Source organism: Hipposideros armiger, unplaced genomic scaffold (assembly GCF_001890085.2).
Source record: "Hipposideros armiger isolate ML-2016 unplaced genomic scaffold, ASM189008v1 scaffold_444, whole genome shotgun sequence".
Classification (NCBI taxonomy): Eukaryota; Metazoa; Chordata; class Mammalia; order Chiroptera; family Hipposideridae; genus Hipposideros; species Hipposideros armiger.
Genome location: NW_017731794.1, coordinates 62,602 through 84,544, shown reverse-complemented (window position 1 = coordinate 84,544; position 21,943 = coordinate 62,602). Strand labels below are relative to the sequence as shown.

The 21,943-nt window shown below is 40.6% G+C and overlaps 1 protein-coding gene across 4 annotated transcripts in view; it reads right to left on the bottom strand.

The window, feature by feature from the left end:
* Positions 1–1,806: 1,806 nt before the first annotated feature.
* The window catches only part of MFAP3L (microfibril associated protein 3 like), a 38,480-nt gene continuing 18,343 nt past the window's right edge, over positions 1,807–21,943 (bottom strand). For 2 of the 4 annotated variants that reach the window (XM_019665500.1, XM_019665501.1), the window contains exons 2-3: positions 19,096–19,515; positions 1,807–7,568 (exon numbers count right to left, since the gene is read on the bottom strand). In XM_019665500.1, coding sequence (XP_019521045.1) covers positions 6,634–7,568; positions 19,096–19,384 — 1,224 coding nt within the window. In that variant the 5' untranslated portion in view covers positions 19,385–19,515 and the 3' untranslated portion in view covers positions 1,807–6,633. Of the gene's footprint in view, positions 7,569–15,176; positions 15,251–17,935; positions 18,068–19,095; positions 19,516–21,943 lie in introns of those variants that run through there. The other 2 variants (XM_019665504.1, XM_019665503.1) reach the window with 2 other exon arrangements.

Sequence of the window (21,943 nt, the reverse complement as noted above, 5' to 3'; positions counted from 1 at the left end):
CGAATCATGAAAAATGTCAGGAAATAATTGATGCTGTACAGTGTGTACACTGAACAACAAAAAGTCTCCCATTTTGTTAGACTTCTATGCGTCAGTGATTTTTTTACATATTCACTGGGATTCCTATTCCGTAATAAACTCTAAAACAAGTCAGTTTCAAGAAAACCCACTCCACTGGTAGTGAGAAATTTTTTTGAAAAATTCATATTGCTATATTCCTCTTCATTCATATTTTTTTACCTTATTTAATATTTATTAGTTCTTTGGTATCTTAGGAAAATTGTTAGTTTATCCTTGGAGTCTTCATTTTACCTAATAGTGTAAATGCAATTGGTGCCAGCTCTAATTCAATTGCTATTTCAAAATACCTTAATATGCCACTTAATACATATGTATATATTTCTTTCAGTATGTCAATTCTAATGGTCCTTCAAAACCATAATCTACTGAGGCAATTAATCTGCTAGTTTGTTTTTTTGTTATGGCTTGTTGAACAAAATAAACCATCCCTTATTTAATGGCTGTGGCCTTAGGGCATCTCAGGGGCTGGAGGGGGCGGGGAGCACCTGACTCACCTGTCTTCTTTCATTTGGCAGAAACCATTCACGCAAAAGGGTGTGTGCCCCTCGGCATATAATTAATGTAGTATCAGGGGAACCCAAAATTGTTGTCAACCTCCTTTATACAAATACAGTTATAATTTTAGTTTTGTGTTGACAGCAAAAAGACAATTTTATTGTGGCAGGACTAACTCACGTTTTCAGCACCAGATGGATCAAGGACCAATGTGGTACCACTTTTAAGATTTTTGCAATGGAATCAGCAACGGAATATGCTACTGCATGAGGTAGGGAGTGCCCCATCTGTCAGATTTTCAAGCAGAGCCAAACTACTACGTGTTAGGCCTGCTAGAAAAGACAGGTAAACCAGATAGCCTCCTATTTATTTTGTAATTCTGACTATATGCTTTAAAAATCATTGATTAACATTAAGCCTTACCTCGCTCCTTTGATTAAGGCCCATGCAGAACATGGCATTCTAAAGCCTGCAGAAAAATTTAGCAACTGTTTGTTCTGGGTCTGAAAATAGGCACCACTCAAAATTACCAGGTTAGGACAAAACTCTCTTATTTTCTCTTTTATGAGGACACGATTATTAATGGTTTCATTCATGCCAGCATAATTTTCTTAAACCCTTTTTTGCTTGAGAGAATCAATGGATGGTTAGTTACATGCATGGTTTATCAAATAACTCAGTAATTTTGGTTGCCTCTTTAGTCTACAATAAAATACTGACTTTCTGCCCTTTTCATTTGTCTTACTTTCCCACTTGGTAGTCTCCTTTCTTGCGTCGCTTACATGCCCCACATCTTATGTGACAGGAATTCGGCTTTTGAAGCTTACTTATTATCAAAGAAACCTACGTACTTAGCATGTTCTAGCTTGACCTGGATTTGATGTTGTCTAGGTGTTTTATGACAGATCTATTACTCATGCCTTCTCCCATGGAAAGTTCTGGGTATGTGAGTTTCCTGATCTTTTTAGATTCTCTACAGTAACATTGACGTTACCTGTTAAAAATTATTTGTTGATATAGATAAAAATAAGTTGATCTAAGGTTTGTCAGGACAGAGTTAAGGTTTCTGAATTTGGATAAAGTTTGTAGTTTTACATAAAGATTATTTAAGTTTTCCTCTCCTCCCCAAGATATGCCACAGATGCAAAAGTTTGGGATAAGAACTGTCTACAGGTTTCCTATCATTGGAAACAGTAAATCAGGCCGCAATGAAATACCCTTCGTGTGGGATACGACACACAGTCTGCACACCTGTGCAACCCCTTTATTAAAGCAACAATCAAAATACAGGATGGATCACATGATTTTTTTCTACTATAACATCAACTTAAATATTAGTCATTTGTTTCCACCTTTAAATTATTTTTAAAAAGTGAACACTTATAGTTCACAAAAATCACCAGTTTGACATTTCCGCCCTGATAAATTTTTTTTATCTTATTTTCCAATTTTAACAAAGGCCATCCAGAACTCGATATACAGCAAACCAACCATAAATATAAGCATCTTCTTTGATCCAAACTCACGGTAGACAGCTCTATAGTGTCTGAAAGATACATTTCAAGACTTTTGTTACTGGTTAAATGAAAATAATTTTTGCCAAAATATTCTTAGAACTATTTGCTTTCTATTTTTACATTCTCTAAGAGCTTCAGTCTTGATTGTGGTAGTCTAGGTATCAGCCTCCTTAAAAATGACATCTCTAAGGAATCTCAAAGATCATTATCACCCTCATATGACATTTTCTTGTATAACAGACAAACACTCAGTCCTTTGAAAAACATGATAAGCAACTCTGTTTTATCCGACTAACCCCCTCCACCAATGATTTATTTAATCCAAACCTCATTAATCACTGTAGAAACCCTAAAAAAGTCATTAGGAAAATCAACTTTATCTACTGAGTTTTAAATGAATAGATGAATGTAAAAATGACTCATATCTTGAAGATATCAGGTGCTCAAAATATGTGTGAGAATATACAATGAGATTTAGTAGATATTTAAAGAGTACCAACAAATTAGTTTAAAAAGCAAGAATATAAACAGGGATAATAATCTTAAGGGACTGTCAAAAGGATATGTGAAGATAGGTACAGGGTAGTAGTTGAACTGTGCTGAGTATTAAATGAGTATCTGGAAGATAAGTTAAATGCTCCATTTCCTTACCAAATCAAACACTGAGAGGAAACCCCCATTACAGAATCATAGAGGCTGCCATCGAAGAGTTTCAGCACTGATACAACACTGTATTTCAATCTGCGTATAAGAGGTGTCTGATGTGTATTTCTAAAACACTTCTTCCAGTGGTTGGGATTGGTGTTTTTACAGTTAAGCTGATTCATGTTGGCTGCACTACGCTGAGAGTGTGCCTGTACAAAACATGCAAATATTCTTTGTGCCTCACATTTTCTTCGTGTGCTAGAGAAGTGAGCAGATCCTAGATCACCAATAAATAACAATCCAAGCATTAGATTTAAATCATATTATCAGTCCATTAAATAATTTACATAGCCATAGTTCAATTCAGTCTTTCCATCAAGTCGCTTTCTTATCTCACACTTGCCCTTTCAAGGGAAGCTTAAACAACATAGACAATTAAAAAGGAAGCGAACAGTAAAAAAAGAAAAAGAAGGGAAGGGGAGTCCAAAATCCATTGTGAGAGTTGTCAGGCCTCTTAGCCTTAGTTTTGAAAACAGGAAATCATCTGAGACAAATCATTCTGGATGTAATGACATGGCACAATCATGCTTGGGACAGGTGAGAACAATCAGATATTTTTAGAATGATTTCTATATGCTATGTATCACATTTGGTTCCTAGAGATTTTAGTCAAGTATTAGTATTTCTTTTTGCCAAGTATGATATACAAAGAGATGAGAATAGATGTGCCCTAAAGATATGAAAATATAATATATTAAACAAAACCATTATAAATTACATAGATTTTCAGTATAAATTTTTTTTTGTCATTTTGAATAAATACCATCCAAGTTTACAGATCACATAAGTGAATTAAATATGCACACATATCTGAATCATTTTCAGAATTTCAAGAAAAAAATTGCTAGAGATATGACCAGATGACACAGAAGTAGAAATTGTTTGATTTTGAGAATAACTACATAAGACCCAAAGGACATGGTGTGGGATTTAGTCTTTAGCTTTAAAAACTGTCCAAATGAGTCTGACATGCATGTTTGCACACATATACACACAGACAGCCATACTTCTATGAATTTCTGTGAAGCTGAACAGTTTAATTTATCTTTGAAAATCAATTGAAAGTCACAAGGTCTTCTACATTTCAGGTTCTAGCAGGAGGGCCTTTCTCACTTTGTAAAGAAGCTGTTAGGATGGATAGGAAGAGTGTAGGATTTCTGGAAGAAGAAATCTCCACTGTAAGCAAATCTCCTTTTAGCTTGGCTATTATTCTATCAAGAGCTTTTTGATGTTTCAAAGAGGGGGAAAGTTTTGAAAAATCTATATAATCTCTCCAGTCTAAAGAAGCTAAAACCAAAATGGCACTATTCTTTGGTCACACATTTCTGCTCTTGCTTCATAAAAAACCTGCCCATTTTAAACTTTTTACCCCTAATCGACGTCTAGATGGAATAGGTGTCTTCTATCATTTTCATGTGGAAATCTGCACATGGGTTTGAGTAGAATAAAACAATAGAATGGCAAAAATTTCACACAATATCACAAAATGAGCTTAAGTCTCTGTTGTTGCTTTGGGCATGTAGACCCATGGTAAGAATTTGTTGACCTCCATAACAAGTGGAAAATATTTATATTCTAAGAGTCGGAGATAAAATTTTTCTGAAACCCCAATATATAAAATCCCAGCCCAGAGAGCTCAAACAGAAGTCATAGTTTCTCTTGATTGCTCATTACTAATTCCTTTATGTGATGACCACCCAAGTCACTTCTAGATAGATGACAACAGTTCATTCCCGATCAAGAGATGTCTAATCAAACTTTGTCTTTCAGATTGCCTTCCACACAAGTTATCTATGATTAAAGAAGCCCATCAAGGCCATTTCTAAAGCCAAACCCACTACCCTCAGCTATAGAGCCAGATACATTTGCTGTAAAGTTTAGACAGCAAAAGCATCCAATCTCATGTACCCATTTTTGCTCCCAATGTTGCTTGTCTCTTGCAGTGGGGGCCATCATGGGAGATTACAAACTTTCTGTAAAACTATAAATGTCTGGGCTAGAAGGGGTCTTGTGACCCCTCAGGTACAACCCCCGTATTTTGCAGAGGAATAAAGATTAAACCCCTGAATGGGGGAGTTGTCAAAGGTCAACTATCCAGAGAGTGACAGAGTGAGACTGATCATCTGGGTCTGCTCTCTCATTACCAGTGTGGCCCACATAACCTCCAGTGGCGTGACCCCAACACCTTATGTGGCCATGCCCTTATAAGTATTTAAAGTTAGTGTCTCCCTTGCTGCTAAGTGCAAATGAAATAAAACTACTTATTCTCACTACGATTAAATCTAAACTGTGGAAGTGGTCCAAATAATTTTTTTTATGAGGGAGAAGATCCACAACTTGCTAAGATGCTATGATTTTTCTAAACAGATCCTCTTTATTTGAGTAAGCAATGCAGCATAAAAAATGTTAGGTGAATCCAGAGATAGAAGTGTAAATCTTTAAAGTAATTGTGAAAAAGAGCAAGGAGGATAATGGCTCTCAGAGCTCATCTAGTCCTCCCCCTCTGACAGATAAGCCAGGCAGCTGGTACTGGCATAGTCAGGTAAGGTGTTGGCCTTTGGATGGCTAGTTTTGTCTTTTGCCCATAACATCATTCTGCCTTGCATATAACTGCTTTTTTTGTGTGTGAAACTGAAAAATAATTCAGTTAATTTTGGAATGAAATTTGATGGTACAGGTCCCTATATTATCATCCTAGGCTTTCACTCCCCCTTCAAGGACCAACAAGTTAGCCATTGCAGTTTTTAAGTGGAACTAGTTACATGACTTTACAGATCCTTATATTTGCTGTCCCAAATCAAGGGTTTGAGTCACCTGATGGCACATGGTCCCTGCAAGCCCTTCTAAGAAAGCCAATATTCTACAGCCTACAGGGATTTATCAAATGCCTCTGTCTTTGAAAGCAGTAAATTTTCCAGATAGTCAGTCTTTGCTTGGAGGATGATGTTACTTAAACATAAAAACAGCAGTTTTCATGGGTAAGATGGGTATATTTAACCTTTGACAATGTCTCCCGATACGTCAGTTGAGCTTACCAAAAGGCGCTCAGAGTTAGACAGGTAAACATATTTTTATTTGGCTATTAAAGTGCTATTCCTGGGCAAAGTTTTTCTCAGTTTCACAACAGCAGCTTCATTGGAAACAAAAAAATCAATGTATGAAAATGGTCCTGGGAAACGACAAAAATAAGGAGCCTAGTAACTACTTTGGAACACTACAAATGACTTGTAGATTATCAGCCCTGGTACCTGGGACAGATACCAAAGCCTCCGAGGTAAATGCTCTAGGGGAAAATAAGGACAAAGTGGCAAAGAGGACAAAACTAGAAAGAGCAATCAGTATTAATATAACAACAACTACTCCATCATAAAGGAACAGGGAAAGGAATACAAACTGAGAAGAAAGTGCAACAAACCCATGTACGTGCATTTGCTATTGTAGCAGACCTATAATTTTTTAAAGGAAAAGCAATGCAGTATGCATTGGACAGAGCTCGAACTCAGAATTTACGTTACAGTAGTGTACTCTTTGCCAAAAGGGCATCACCAGTTAAGGTTATTTGGCAGAGAATAGGCTCTAAAATTCGCATCACATGGACAGACACCTTCTGCCCAATAGTATCAATCCTGCACCCTGATGTTCCCCATGTCCATTTCTCCTGGGGAAATTCCAGTCACATGAACTGCACGCAGGTGTTTCCCCTTCTAAAATGGCATCACTCCTACCTAAGGGATGAGAGTCTCCTGGTAAGGCTTAGCGGCAAGTGCGTAACTACATCTGGACTACAGGAGCAGCCCCTGATTTTCTTGATATGCATAGCTTTTCGGAGTTGATATTAGACATGGCTTTCATAAATAATGCAGGTGTTCCTGTCCTGTACCGCTGCCAGCTCTGTACTTTCCATGTGAGCCGGCGGCAGGGCTCGATCTGATTCCTCAAAGGGCGTGGGCTCTTCAGACGTGAGCTCCGTGGACGTGACATCCGTAGAAGGCTCTGCAGTTTCTGGGGAATGTTCAGCCGACGGCTCTGTCTCCTCTTCATCTTTGACTTCAAACTGTACCCCGTCTTGGTCATCCACGTGGTCTTTCTTGGCCTGTGGATGAACGGACACCTTGATGGCAATCTGCTGAGGCTGTTCATGCAGTGAGGAGGCGTCTGAGTCAGCAGTGGGGGAGTCGCTTCGCTTCAGAGAACTGGGGATGGTGTAGACCTCACGGTCCCTGTCGGTGGTCTCCTGGCCCTCGGGAGTATGCCGGACAAAATTCTGCCCCTGCTCCTCCAGCCTGACCACTTCCATGATCTCCTCCATGATCGTCCTGCAGTTCATAATGAGAGGAGGCAGAGGCACGCTCCTGGCCAGCTCCTCGATGTAGCGGGCGAACTCCATGGTTTTGAACTGGGTGACTTTGGCAAGCTCCAGAGTTTTGGCCGAGGTGATGATGGGGATCCGTTTGGCGATCTCGAAGGCCTTCTGCAGCTTCTCTGCACCTTCTGTCCGAAAGAACTCATTGATGGCTTTCTCCGTCTTCTTCAGGTGGCTGCTCATCATGCACAGGCGGGTAATGTTGAGAACCATGACCACAGTGAAGGCCACGAGGCAGACCACCATGTAGTAGACGCCCATGTCTCCAGAGGTGAAGATGACGCGCAGGGTCACCGTGTTATTCACGGTGCCATAGACATTAGAAGCCACACACGTATATTTACCTCGGTCTGAAAAGGACACCTTAGTGATGTTGAGGAGGCCACTCTCGTGCATCTGCCATTTTCCTGTCGGAAGGGAAAGGAGAGAATTCAAGAAAGGACATACAGTTCCCATGGAAGTGACTAGGCACACACACATTACTGTAAAACATTGACTACAAATGATAACAGGGGACATTTACTATGTACCAGACAGGGCCATGTATGAACCCATTTCATCTTCACAACAGTTCTGTAGGGTAGGTATGAACATTGCCCCATTTTATAGGGTGAGAAAACTGAGGCACACTCAGATTGAACCACCTTCCCAAGGTCACCAACTGGGAAGCCATAGAGCTCAAAGATGAACTACCTGGAGTTTAAGAGGATGTACTCTTAACCACCAAACCATACTGTGGAATTCCACATTCTAGTGAAAAACAAGAAAAATAAACAATCTGGAAAATACTGTGCTCTTACAGAGAATTCCTTAACGATAGCATCCAATGTTCTAACCTGCCTGACAGCACGACTCTATTGAATATATGTTCACTAGGGAGTTGAATGCTTCTCAGAATATAGTTTAGGATCAACATAAATGCTAGAGTAAATCAATTAAATTATAATTGTTTACATCGGTTTCTCATGTTTGAGATTGAAGTTATCCTTTTATGAGCTCTGTTAATTAAAACATAATTATGTCATTAATTTTGAGAATCTACAATGAATTGTCTACACTACTTAAAGTTACAAGCTAATAATGTGAAGATTCAGAGGCTGGGTATGAATTAATATCAATTTGTTTTAGCCTTGCAGATAAATTATAGACTCATCAAACTGAAAGAAAGCCTCACACAATAGAGAATGCACGTTGAAAATGCAATTCTTCCTTTCCACCTCTGGCCTGGAAGGCAGCTAGTGTTGCTCTAGGAATGAGGTTCTGAATCAGATGAAACTGTTTAGTCTGTCTGTGTACCGGCAGGTCAGACGACCCCTGGACATCATGGTGGTAGGCTTGGTTTCTGGGTCTTGGGTCTGAGCCTTTCTGAAATCCTCCCACTTCCCTACAATGTCCTATTGGAGAAAGGAGGGGCTAGGTCAGGCCTCTTGGGAGTTCTGAGGAGCAGAGCAGGCAGACATCTCTCCATAAAAGCACTCTAAGCCAACGAGAGGAACCCCTCCTGAGAGATGGGGAAATTTAACATGTACGTAGTTTCCTTTTAAGTATCTATTATTGCATTGTATTTTTTATTTGTTGCTTCCCTTCTAGCAATGACTTTTAATTCTAATGAAAAGTCTGATCTTTCCCAAAAGCAACAAGCAAAATGTTCCTTTTTATAAAATTTGTGAGCACCTAAGTGACCAGGGTCTTAAGGGACTAAGGAATGAGGCACCAGAGGACCTTCTTTATTCCAGCGTCTTCTGCTATAGCATAGCGACTACATTCCAAGGTATAAACCTGTAAGGAAGCAGATGGAGAGATGAGGTGCCTTCTGGGGGCCTGCAGTCCCTCCTGCTTTGCTAGCCGTGGGAAATCTGGCAGGACGCCTCTACTAGATGCTGTCACATTACTTTGCTTTCTGAAAGAACATCTGTGAAGAGTGGTCCCTGGCGTCCCTAAGTAACCCTTTTCTAACAATTCAGCCAGTGTATGTTCCCCAAGAGGAGAAAACACTGGTCTGGAAAACCTAGTGAATTTTCAGTCTCTGTGCATGTGCATGAATAAACACACCTAGCACCCAGTCTGTGGAATTTTCTCTCATTCATTTGGGACAGGAGCAAGCCTTATGCACCTTTCATTGCCTGAACCTGAATTTTGATACTCCAGCTGCAGATTTATCCCAATGTATAATAATCAGAGGCAAGGGAAATTATCAATTCATTTCTTCAATTTTGCATGTCTCGTAAGTAGGCTAGAGCAAGCATGGGGGGAAAATCTCTCGTTGATTGGAAGCTTATTATAGACATGGAAGGTATTGGGTTCTGGAGAATTACAGGCTAAACTTGTAGCAGTTTCTCATGTTTCCTTTCCTTCTTTTGTTGGAAAATATAACAGGCAATAGGGCAGAAGAGGGTAAGAGATCAACTTATTTTCCTCCTAATCTCCCCGTGGCCACTCTTTTTATGGAGGAATTATCTGTAAATACAAGGACAGAGGAGTGTGAATCTGGGTGTAGAAGAACAAAGGCAGAAAAGAACACTCAACTAAGAAGGCAGGCGTCTGATGGTAATATAAACAGCTTTCTCCTCACACCTACGTCACTTTAGTGATAATTGTATTCTAACTATTATAGAAAAATGAAATGCAAGAATATGCATTAGTTACAACATACCAATGCTTTCCTAACGATTTAAAAAATGTTTCTGAACTTGAATTTTATAGTTATTTTCAGGCATATTTGTAATGGCCTATTGACAAGTATTTATTTGTCATGGTCCCAAGCTATTCCATTCAGATTACAACTTAGAAATTTCAGAAGTTTCTTGTCACATTGTGAAAAGAGGCATAGGTTGGAATCAAACACAACCTTATTGGTGACACTTGTGGCTCTTTTGGGGGGAAACTGTGAGACTTTCAGCAGATAATTACTTAGGAGCATATTCTAACATCTTTTATATACTTTATCCAATCATTAATTTAGTTTGTTCCTGAAGTCTGAAGCCCAGCTATGTATCTGTGAAGTGGCTGTATTAGCTAACTATAAACTATGACAAAAATGAATCTATATGTTATGATCCTAAAACACTTGGGTTATTACCTATAATCTGAGCTGCAACACCCTAGTTAAGTGACTGAAACCACATCTCTCTCTGCCAGCATTTTCCTGTTTCCAATCTAAGACAAGAACACCAAGACAGCCCTTCAGTTTTCAGTCCCTTACTAGATTCCTCTTGAAACAAACATGATATTTACTTTATGGATTAAGGTAATGATACTTAGGCGTCCTCTCAGGTATGATATGACAAAATGAATATGTAACCTGGATTAAACATTCTATTATCAGATTACAAAGCAAGTCTTTGAAAGCCAACACACACACACACACACACACACACGGACACACGGACTATAATGTCAGAAGAGCTAAGATTCCGACCTCAAAGGTGATATATGCCTACATTTCTTCTTTTTCAAAAGCTGATACATTCATTGCTTCCCAGGAACTAAGACTCTAAATATTTCTTCTCAACCTCAGCTTGACCTTTCATGAGTGATAAAGGTTTCTGCATGTTTTACTACCACATGCAGCCTGAAAACTATGAAGATGGCACAGACTCTGCTTTGGGGGTCCTCCCACATCAGCTTGGGGCCCGGGGTCATGAAGAATTTCACACGGTACCCGCCCACCCGGGATCCTTTTGAGAACATTTCCTGTGCTGCACATGACCATTCACCTCACCTATAACTAACTACCTGGCCCTGAGACTCATTCTGGAAGGTCCTGACTTCAGCTGTCAGAAAGTTTAAGAAATAAAAATACTCGCAGAGACTGTCACAGGAAACCTTCAGGGCTATCTATACACATGAATGGGGTCTACCCAATCCCGTTCCCATGTATTTTAAACTGTAACTGAGTGGGAATGTCTGAGTTATGGGTTGGATTGTCATTAAGCCCTTCAGCAGAAATAAAAACCTAAAATGTCAGCAGCTAATGCCAAGTCAGTTCTACGTGTAATGATTTCAGAGGAAATAAAAGAGGCAGATGTTTAACCATTACTTTCTGAATATAATATGAAAGATTAAGCATAAAAATATTTCCCTGATGCTCTTGACGATAGTAGCTCACTTACATCCTGTGCCTTGCTCGGATTGTAGCTCCATCCTTTGGAATGCCTGCCCTCCTCTCCTCCCCCCGGGCCCCCCCCACAATCCTTTCTATTCCCACTCTGGTCCTGTACCGTGACACACACCTGACGGCTTCAGGCTAAAAACTGACACAGGCAGCAGGAGAAAGGCTGCTGCATCTCTACAGGGGACTAGAGTTCACCCAGGAATCTGTCACAGTCTCCCCCAAGAAACTCCAGGCACAAGAATTACATGTGAAAACCTCCCCCACGTGAATAAAGGAGTTGTGGTGACAGCCTTTCTTTTGCATAAAGAAAAGCGAACAGATGTTGTTTCTTAGCCATACTGCAATGTGTGCTATGCTGCACAACAAAGCTGACATTTTTAGAAGGGCAGTGATCTTTTTTTATCTTGTTCACGCAGGCAGTCAAAAAATATTATTGAATAAATTGTCTATATACAGGTTCCATGCTAGACTGTGCAAATACAAAAATGATCCCTGACTGTAAAAAGGATCAGCCCAAACAGGGACACAGAGTCCAACAAATAACAGGGATCATGTGGCAAACACACCGGCACAGGGCAGTGTGGTGGGCACAGGAACAGGGGGACAGGCTTCTTAGACAGGCATGAGGTGCCCTCAGGGCAGGCTGGGGTGATGCAGGCAGGAAGAGGTCAGGAGTAAAGAGAAAGAACTTTAAAAGCCAGAGGGAGATGGTGTGTATGTGTGTGTGTGGGGGTGGCATATGAGCAAAAGAGGGAACCAGTGTCAGCTGCTGCAGCTGACGAATCATTTTTAAAATCAAGAAGGGTTAGGGTAGAGACAAAACTGGAGGAGAGCAGGGTCAGAATGTTCATGAGCTTAATATATTTACCCTACAAGAGGACAGGAGGCCCCATTTTACAGGCCTTTCCCCCTCACCTGCCTTATTTCATATCTTAAGGTGCCTTGGGACCTTCCCACATGCTCCCTCTCCATTCCCAAGCCCCCTACGTCACACAGTCTTAGCCCAGTTAAGACACCACATTTACATCTCACGTTATTCCTTGAGAAAGCCTTCTCTGACCCATGACTAAATCAGTGGAGAAAACGTGGAAGTCCAGACACAGATGCCGAACACCATGTCTACTGAAATCCTAAATCTTTCCAGCTTTTCTTGAGGATCACTGAGCATTAAAAATTAACATTATACCCAAATGCTAAGCTTTTAGGCTTTCCCTCAAATTGTGTATTAGAAGAGATTTCTTTTTCCTTAGAGATATCTTTCTGTGAATGTGTAAAGAAAGTGATGTATGGTTTGTCAATATCCCCAATGAGTGGTGTAACATTAAAACTGTTTACAATCTTGTTTAGATACGAGGTGTGATTGAACAATATGGTGAATGTTTAAATTAAAAACAAAGATTATTACAGTAAAAGACACATTGCCATTTATCCCCCTCAAAATGCTTCCCCACCCTTCGAACACACTTATCCCATTGTTCTTGCCACTTTCTGAAGCAGTTCTGGAAGTCCTCTTTTGTAAGTGTCTTTAGTTGTGCTGTCGTGGCTGCCTTGATGGCCTGAATTGATTCAAAACCTTTACCTTTCATGGTCCTTTTGACTTTGGGAAAGAGCCAGAAGTCCCACAGTGCCAGATCTGGTGAATAAGGTGGATGAGGATACCCTGTATAATGCTTTTATTTGACAGAGATTGCCATACCAGAAGTGATGTGTGACATGGAGCACTGTCATGATGGAGGATGAAGCAAAGACACTCACAAAAGAGGACTTCCAGAGCTGCTTTAGAAAGTGGCAAGAATGATGGGATAAGTGTGTTTGAAGTGACGGGGAGTATTTTGAGGGCGATTAATGGCAATGTGTCTTTTACTGTAATAAATTTTTGGCTTTTTAAATTTAAACATTTCACCATATTGTTTGATCACACCTTGTACTTTGGCTCCTAAGCTCCACACACCCATGCTTTTCAAGGAGGAGAGTTCAATCTGCCAAAACAAGTAGGCCATTTTCCTGACACCAACTTAAATAAAAATTTTCAGGCAATGAGCATTTCAGTGAATGTTTATGCAAACATGAAATACAGCATTCACTTGAATGAGTATCGCATTGAATTGACAACTGTTCAAGTACGAACAGAATGCACGTGTGGGTTTGTGGCTCTAAATGTGGTGCCTATTTTCCAATATGTGAAATACAGGCTACTGAAGAGAAAGGATCTGAGCCTTTTGGCAAAACATAATTGAAAACAAATTTAGCCCTGCATGGCTGCACCTGTTACAACACTTCTGCAGTAGATGACAGCTCCTTGAAGCGGCTACAGAGTCAGGTTGTAAACACTGCAAGCTGCAAGGGCTCTTGGGCCAGCCCGCCCCAATCCTCCCAAGGGACCTCTTCAAAGAGTACTAGGGCAGCTCTAACAAGCTATTTCCTACATAATATGGAGCCAAAGTAGCCTGGGATAACACAGGCTCAGCTCTGCTTTCAGCTCAGGAAGATGGGGGTGGAAGGATTAGGCCGTTGTTCAGGGCCTGCACTTCTGCTCTGCTTAAAGGTAGGAATAATATCTAAAATAAACCTACTGTCTTTTTATTTCCTGGTCAAGGAAACATCTGACACTCCAGCTAATATGATCTTGTAACCTTAGTTTTTGAAAACAGTGCCAAGTACTTTTAATTCCAGGTCATTCCATGCGGGCTAGCATTAGTCTTTTCTGATAGTAGCTGTAGGTGGTCTTCCAAGACAAGGGCACCCTACACTAGTCTCATATAAATAGCTTCCATTTTGGGAATCTCAGCTGTCATCCTTATCAGAGACGGATCTGGAAGGGTCTTTTCATGGCTAAGACTAAGGCATTCTGGGCTGCATCCCAGATGGAGCACACCACATTAAGGAAACACTATAAATGGTGGTTAGCTGCCAGGTTGGATCTGAATATGACTCAATTTAGAAAACCGAAGTACCACAAATTAAACCACTTTTATGGGAAAATACATTATGAGTTCAAACAACTCACTCAAAGATCTACTGTGAAATGATTCTTTAGTTAGCTGAAGACTGCTTCTTTGGATTAGACTACGGTTTTCCAACTGGAGCACTGCTGACATTCTGCACTGGATAATTCTTTGTAGGGCTCTGTCCTATGCATTGCAGGACGTTTATCAGCATCCCTGGCTTCTAACCGCGAGATGCCTATAGCATCCTCTCTCCCCTGCCATTGCCTCCTCCCTCCAGTTAGGACATACTCTCCCCTCTTCTCCCCGCTCCCATCCCCTCCTGTCTGCAGACTGCCAAATGTCCTCGGGGGGGAAATAGACCCCCGTTAAAAAAAAGTGTGTGTGTGTGTGTGTGTGTGTGTGTGTGTTCATTGAATGTTTTTTAAAAAGTTGAGAAATTGAGATAGAGAATAGGAAATTACCCAGGAAATGATTTCCTTTCTTTACAAAAGACACTATATTATAAAGGAGAGATTTATGCACTTGGAATCTAGGATTGTGACAATACACTCGTAGGACAATATTACCAATAACAGCAGTTGCCACTTAGTTGATGGCTTGGTATGTTCCAGGTACTATACTAAGCATTTAATACACAATAGTTTATTTAAGACTCACAACCTCACCTGGCAGTAAAAAGAATTATCTCTATTTTACAGATAGGAAAACTGTGGCTCAGAAAAGTTAAGAAACTTGCTCTAAGAAAGGCTATTATGTGCGTTTTCTGAATTTCCAATAACATTTTCATAATTACATATATTTTGCTTAATGGTTTTTGATAAGTTGGCTTTTTTATCTCAAATATTTAGTGCGCTAAAAGAGGAATCAGTATAATATTTTCGTAAGTTAACATACTACTTCATGCTGATCTTAGAGGCCACGGATAATTTACATTTAATGCTGGGGAAACTGACCTCTTTCCATATATATGAAGTAAGCAGGTGATACACTACAGTCTTAAAACGTGGCTGGTACAGTTTGTTGTCACTTGCAGAAGTAGTAAAAAGGCAATTCACAGTCTATTAAAAATGTCTGAAAAGTAGAGAGATAAAAACAAGTAGGTGATATAAACTAAATGCAAAATTTATAATGATGAATTCCACAGAGCTCGAGTAGCAGTTGTGCAACTGTGATAATAGCTGTAGTTCCGCTCAGTTTACTGTGTGTATATTTCTTTTCAAAGATAATGCGTAATTATTTTTGGTGACAGAATGCTATAAGAGTACTGACAACAAATCCACAGAAAAGTCTAAAACCTAACTTTAAGGCAGATTTGAAGTTCAATTGCTAACAAGGCAGACATGTTGACAAAGGCCTACACCAGCTGGTTTTCTTGAAGTGCTTGTTATTTATCATCTGATAAAGGTGCTAATGTCCATTTAAATGATTCAAACTCAGAGTAAGAAGCCACAGCAAAAACACACTCGATAATTAGTACCTGAAATAACCCGGACTTTTTCATAGTACTTTCTGACAACTATCTATTTCTACTCAACTCTAGCAAAAGGAAAATTGAAACCAGCACATTTCGTGGCCATTTGTGGTTATTCATGTTATTTGAATTCTGAGCTATTTTTGTAATATCACTGGTGCACCACCCCAAACAGGTCCTTGGGTAAACGACCAAAAAAAAAAAAAAAGTCTCCAGAAGTAGATTACACATTGGCCTCTCCTGATCTTGTAGAACTGATATGACAAGCACCAGGGAAGGAAAGCATAGCAGCTCAGGCCAATGACAGGAAATAGCGCCATTCTGTGTAGGACCAGTGGGGCTGGCATGAATAATAGCTGTCTCATGCTTTCGGCATACACAAGCAAGTGTTCCTCTCCAGGCTAGTCACAAAGCAAGAGTCTGGAGCAGCTCACCAGATAAGTTGGAATACATTTGTGTGTGCAACCATGTACACACATTACAGCCCACACCCTCACACTATCGGACTGTGATGGTAGTGACAATGCCTTTTCCACCTGGAGGGCTGCTTTCATTCACTCAGTCTGGGTTAGATGCTCTCCAACATTTTTCACCTACTGAGACCTGAAGGATGAGTGGAGGCCAGTTGGGCCCAGAGGGAGAGTAAATACTAGCTTGGATGTACTCTGGTTGTATATTATCCTCTCCATTCCTCTGGGCTTTCATCTAGAAACATGAGGATTAATAATACCTAACTGTCATGCTTAATGTAAGGATTAGAAATAATATATGTAACTTGGTACAGGGGCTTAATCAATGGTAGTGGTTGTTAATGAAAATTACATTCATTTTGTTAGTGTGGTGGTAACAGTAATCTACTGTATCTAAGCAACGTTCCAGGACATTAGCATCCTTTTTCATACTATATTCAATCACCTCTTTGTTGAGTTAAAAATGAAACACTGCTCCATTTAAACTTTTAGCCTATCATCCTGAAAACTGAATCTATGTCCGTGTTATAATATATATAATCCAGTCATAGGCTTAAAGACTATGGGTCCTTTAATAGGCCATTCTAGGACTAAAATTCTAATAGCTTATGAGAAAGAGTCTCGTTTCTACATTTTCCTAGGTCTTGCTTGGTTGTCAGGCACTGTGTTTTGTATATTACCCCGTGTTGCATATGTTCTGAAATGACTATTATTATGCATTGTAATTACAAAAGCCGAGCTGGAACATCAAGTACTAGTGTCAGGAGTTCTTTTTAAAAGTCTACAGTGCATCTTCCTTATGAGATTTAAAAACAGCTAACTGATTTATCAGCAAGGCTTCTGGCTACACACAGGATGACAGTGCTGAGCTCTGATGGGGAAGCTCTCTGTGCCAAAGGCTTTCCACTGACTATCACTGGTTCAGGGGTCACTGGCAGGCTGCTCCTAGAGACCACCTGAGCACCCACAAAACAAAGTATTGAGCCCAATATAACTCCCATCTAGTCCAATTTCCCAATGCACAGATGAAGAAGGCAAGGTACAGAGTTTGCTTGCTAAGACTGAGTCAATAGTTACAAGGACCTTTTCAATGAAGACATCACATGATCTCTTTGAAGCATTAAGGTACTACTGCTTCCAGACAGCACTCACGATGTCGTGATTAAATTCAGGCCCTAATACCATGGTGTTCCCACGTTTTTTTCCCCTCTTTAGGACTCTGGATTTAGTGCCTGAACCCCAACTCTTTAATACCCAGGGATAACCTTTGTTCCAGGGTCCATGTGAAAGATAGATTCGGGTCTGAGTTCTTGCTCCCCTCATTCAGTCACCTGGATAGTGCTTGCAGAGGCCCAGCCCTGCAGAAAGACCTGATGAATTACAGGGACCTGAGTGTGTATATGTTACCATGGTTACTGCCCCCCCCCTTTACAAGTATGATGTCACTTCCTCTTCACTTGTAGTCTGGGAGGAAGGAACTGTAGGAATGGGATCCAATTGTGGGCTAGAGGTGTGGTGTCTCATTCTTCCATTGTCAGTATTAAAGGTTGTTAGTCACAGACAATAACAGCAGGGCCTTGGGAAAATTGAGTAAAAGAGGAATTTGGATTACATTGTTTCTAAGGTCCCTTCTAATTGAAAAATTCTGCGGTCCCATAATTTTACTTGGTAGGGAAAGAGTTCCACTCTTCTAGGTTAAACAGCCAAACATACATATGATACATAATATACAATATTTTCATTAACGGGAAGAAGCTTTATTACGCTGTACCTCCTTGAATGGCTGACCAACAGCAATGGAAGTGAGCATGACAGGGAGGCCCCGATCTCAGGGAATTACACTTTGGCAGTCTTATCTATTGGGAGCACAGCTGTGAACCAGAATTATGTAACTGCAAGAAAACTCCATTCACTCAGCTCCTAAGAAGACATAAGGCATTAGCTGCTATTCTTTGTCAGAGCAATTAAGAAAAAACAAGGGAAAGAAATTAAAAATGTAGGTTTTCTTAGAGCAGAAGCTCTTCTGGGGATTGTTCACTGGTGAAAGGGCTGTGGAATGGAAAGAGGGGCAGAAACTAACAAGCTGCTACTTCAGAACAATGATCTTTTTACTCCCCAGCTCCCAACCCCCTACTTCATCTCACAGTAAATGCTAGGAAAGAACATTAACTCCTTCAGGTCAAGTGGATCAGGGCTGTGTTTGCAGACAATTACTTCTCACATCTAAAATAAGAGATGTGCTGAGTCCCAATGACCCACTCAGTCCTCTCAGGAATTCTTCCTGAAACAAGCTCAGATGCTTAGGTCGGGGATTCACACTTTTGGCCAGAACCTCATTCATTAAAAACCAAGCATTCCCTTATTGCTACATTTTATTTCTTGCTATTGCCTTCTCCCTCCCTCTTAGCCTCAGCCTCAACAGCCAAGAAGCATCAGTTGGATGTCTAGGAGCACAGAGTGATCTCAAGTTAGTAATGGCTGAGAACTTGCACAGAGACTTCTCTTAAGAAGCATGGTCCTTAAATCCACAATTCGTGGATTAAAATGACATTTAGTGATGGATCACTGCTATACTGTTTCTCTGAGCCAATTCCATGAAACAAAAGAAAACTCCTTTATAAATGGAACATAAACTGAAGGGAGAATCCGTTTTACATGCGTCCCTGTACTATTTGTATGCATTAAATTACAAAATGCCAAGAGGCCTTTTAAAAGACGTTCATGTTTGCCCTTTGTCTTCTGAGTGACAGAGTGAAAAAAAAAATGAATTACTGCTTTGAATCCTGAAGGGTATAGATTTCACTCTCTTGCTTCAGAAAAAGACAACAGGAGATCTTCAAATAACCTGAATAAGAACAGCTACCATTCAGGGTGCTGCCTCCGTATTCCGTGTTTATATTTTATGACATTTGACACAACGTGAGAGCCTACCTCTTGCCTCATCCTCGTCTTCTTTCAGTAGCTTGCCAATGGAATTATACCACTTGAACTGTGGATTGGGGATGCCATAAACACTACAATTAATCAAGGCACTGTTCCCTTCCTTGACTATGATATGGTCAGTCCTGGCAACGATTACGGGCACAGAGCCCAAGACCACGTCAGTGCCATTTAAAGTGCTGTTAGTCACACTCTTAGCAGTCGCCAGAGTGGATACTAGAATTAAAAAGGGCACAGAAGGTAAAAAGCACACAGGCAGATGGCTCTTCAATCGATCCATCTCCTTTGCTTGCTCTGTAAGGCAACAGAGATGGTTTGCCAGTGGGGTCTTCTATTGGACAATGCGCTGTTCAGAGCCGGCCATGGGACAAACCTGTCCTGGATCCATAGAGCTGGTTCTTGATTAAGAACCTGTTTGAAAAAAAAAGTACAGACATAAATATTCGCATTCATACTTTAAAAAAGTATTGTTTATAAAATGTTAGAAACCCAGCGAAAATACAAACCTGCGTTATTTTTAAACAACACACAAATTCAGAATGCGTTCCAAATGTTAAATTACATTTTTCACAGAAATCATAACACACAATTTCATTAGTTTTGCTACAGAAACATATAGCTCTTAGTAGGTACAAATATATATGTTTCTTATGTTAAATTTATATCACATTGCTTCAGGACGTTCAAAAACGGATTCAGGCTTCTTTCGTTTAGCACGACCAAGTCTCTTTCTACCCCACCACCTGTGTTCATCACGGATGACCTGATTGTTCACCTGGGGTGTTCCTTAGCCTCTTATCTTCCAGCGAACATGACTTCCTGTCTGTTGTAGTGGTCACAGCTCTGCCAGCATTGGGAACGGCCCACCAGAATCAGTCTGGCATTCTCCTAACTCCGCACCACAACTTCCAGGGTACCCTTTCCCCTCTTTCATACAACTGCCCATGCTTCTCTGAGCTTCGTGCCCTCCAGCTCTCTCTTCTTCATGTAATTGTTATCTACTGACTCCTGATCACTCGCTGAATTCCCTGGCTTCAATCATCACCTGCCTCCCAGAAGTGGGGAACGTCAGTGTGTATGAGGTGCCATTATGGGCGGCTGCACGTCCATGTCCAGAGAGCTAACCTTCACCTGCATCTTTAGCCTCCATTTCATCCACTAATCATCTGGCCACACTCTGGACCTTTCATCTCCTTCAAATTCTAAATTCTAAAGTTCCAAGGAATTCCGAAGTTCTAAATAACCATCTTTGACTGCACCCTACCATTCCTCCACATGTCTTACTCCACGCCCTGGACTTTCTACCCTTCTGTTTTTTTCAGTCTCCGTCTCCCTCGCCACCCTCGCCTGCATGCTCTAATTCTGTCTCAGTCTGGACCCAGTCATGTAGACCACAGTCCCCCATATCTTTCCCTTGTTCTCTGCCACAAGGACTCTGCCAGTGTACACTTGTGACCCAGCCACTCCCTTGTCCTGGCTCCTATACCCAGGAGGCTGGAGGACTACTGGAGAGAATCATATACTTATGTTATTGCCAAAATAAAGGAACCACCTCCAACCCTAGCCAGGCCTTGGCGACATTTGGCAATCTGGTTCTCGGGGCTTGGTTGGTTCAGTATCTGCTTGTCACAATGCTGTGGACGCCTTACAGCTTTTGAATCAAGGACCTTGGCCTAGTGGTATTCCTACTTTTCTCAAAAGACACCTTTCTCCTACTCAGACTTGCAGGCATAAATTCCCACTTTCCCACCTTTTAAAGAGAATTCTGCATTTTATCCTAAAGTCCTCCCCTGCCATTTACTTCAAATTACTCCCTTCTGTATTTTGCCTGCTCTTTATTGAAACAGCTCTTGCTCAAGTCACTAGTCACTTCTAATTGCCAAGTTTTCAGTCTTTGTCTTGCCAAATATCTGTGGCAATTGCCACTATTAACTGTACTTTTTTGTAATTCTTTCTCCCTCTTTCTCTCTCTCTCTCTCCATGGCTTCCACACTCTGCTCCTCCTAAGTGCTCTCATTATTCGTTACTAGTTCCTCTTCCCAGTCCTTAAAAGTTGGCTAACCCCTTGAGTTTCATCATAGGCCCTGGTTTACTCGCCGCTCTTCCTAAGCTTCCATTCCTATGCCTATAGTACCACCTCCAACCTAATAACTCCAGTCTGTGTCCTCAGTCCTGACTCTTTTCCTGCATTGCAGACTGGTATCACTAACTGTCCATCTTTGCCAGAATGTTCTCAAGGTAACTCAAAATTAACATTCCCAAACCAAGCTCATCTTCTCTTTCTTCTTCTTTTTTTCTCTTTTTAAGTCATCTTACCTTCTAAACATGCTACATTTCTTGGATCCCTTATTTCAGTTCAGGACAGCACCATCTCCACAGGTATTAATCCTTAGTTCGCCTAATGGTCTCGTACCTTCAGAACAGCAGTAACTACGTGTTGTTGATGCTCTCTCTTAAATGTTGCTTGGATTGATCCATCCTTTCCATGTCCTCTGACCGAGCCTCAGTTCAAGTCTCCCTATCTTCTTACCAGAAATGGTGTGGTAGCCTTCTAAAGATCTGCCTGCCTTTGGGCTTTCTTCAGTTCCCCATCCAATCCCTATAACCATTCTACCACCAATTGTATGGTGCCATTTCTTTACCTAGCCACCTTCAGCATTCCTGCACTGTCTGTATTACAGAATCTGAATTCCTTACCCTTTTTACTCACTCAAAAAATAATTATTCAACATCTACTATTAGGCAGGCACTATTCTAGGGTTCAAAGATAGGAGAGTAACGAAGACAGATCCTTCCTGTTATGTGGAGATTATATTTTCATGGCGAAAAGGAAACAATA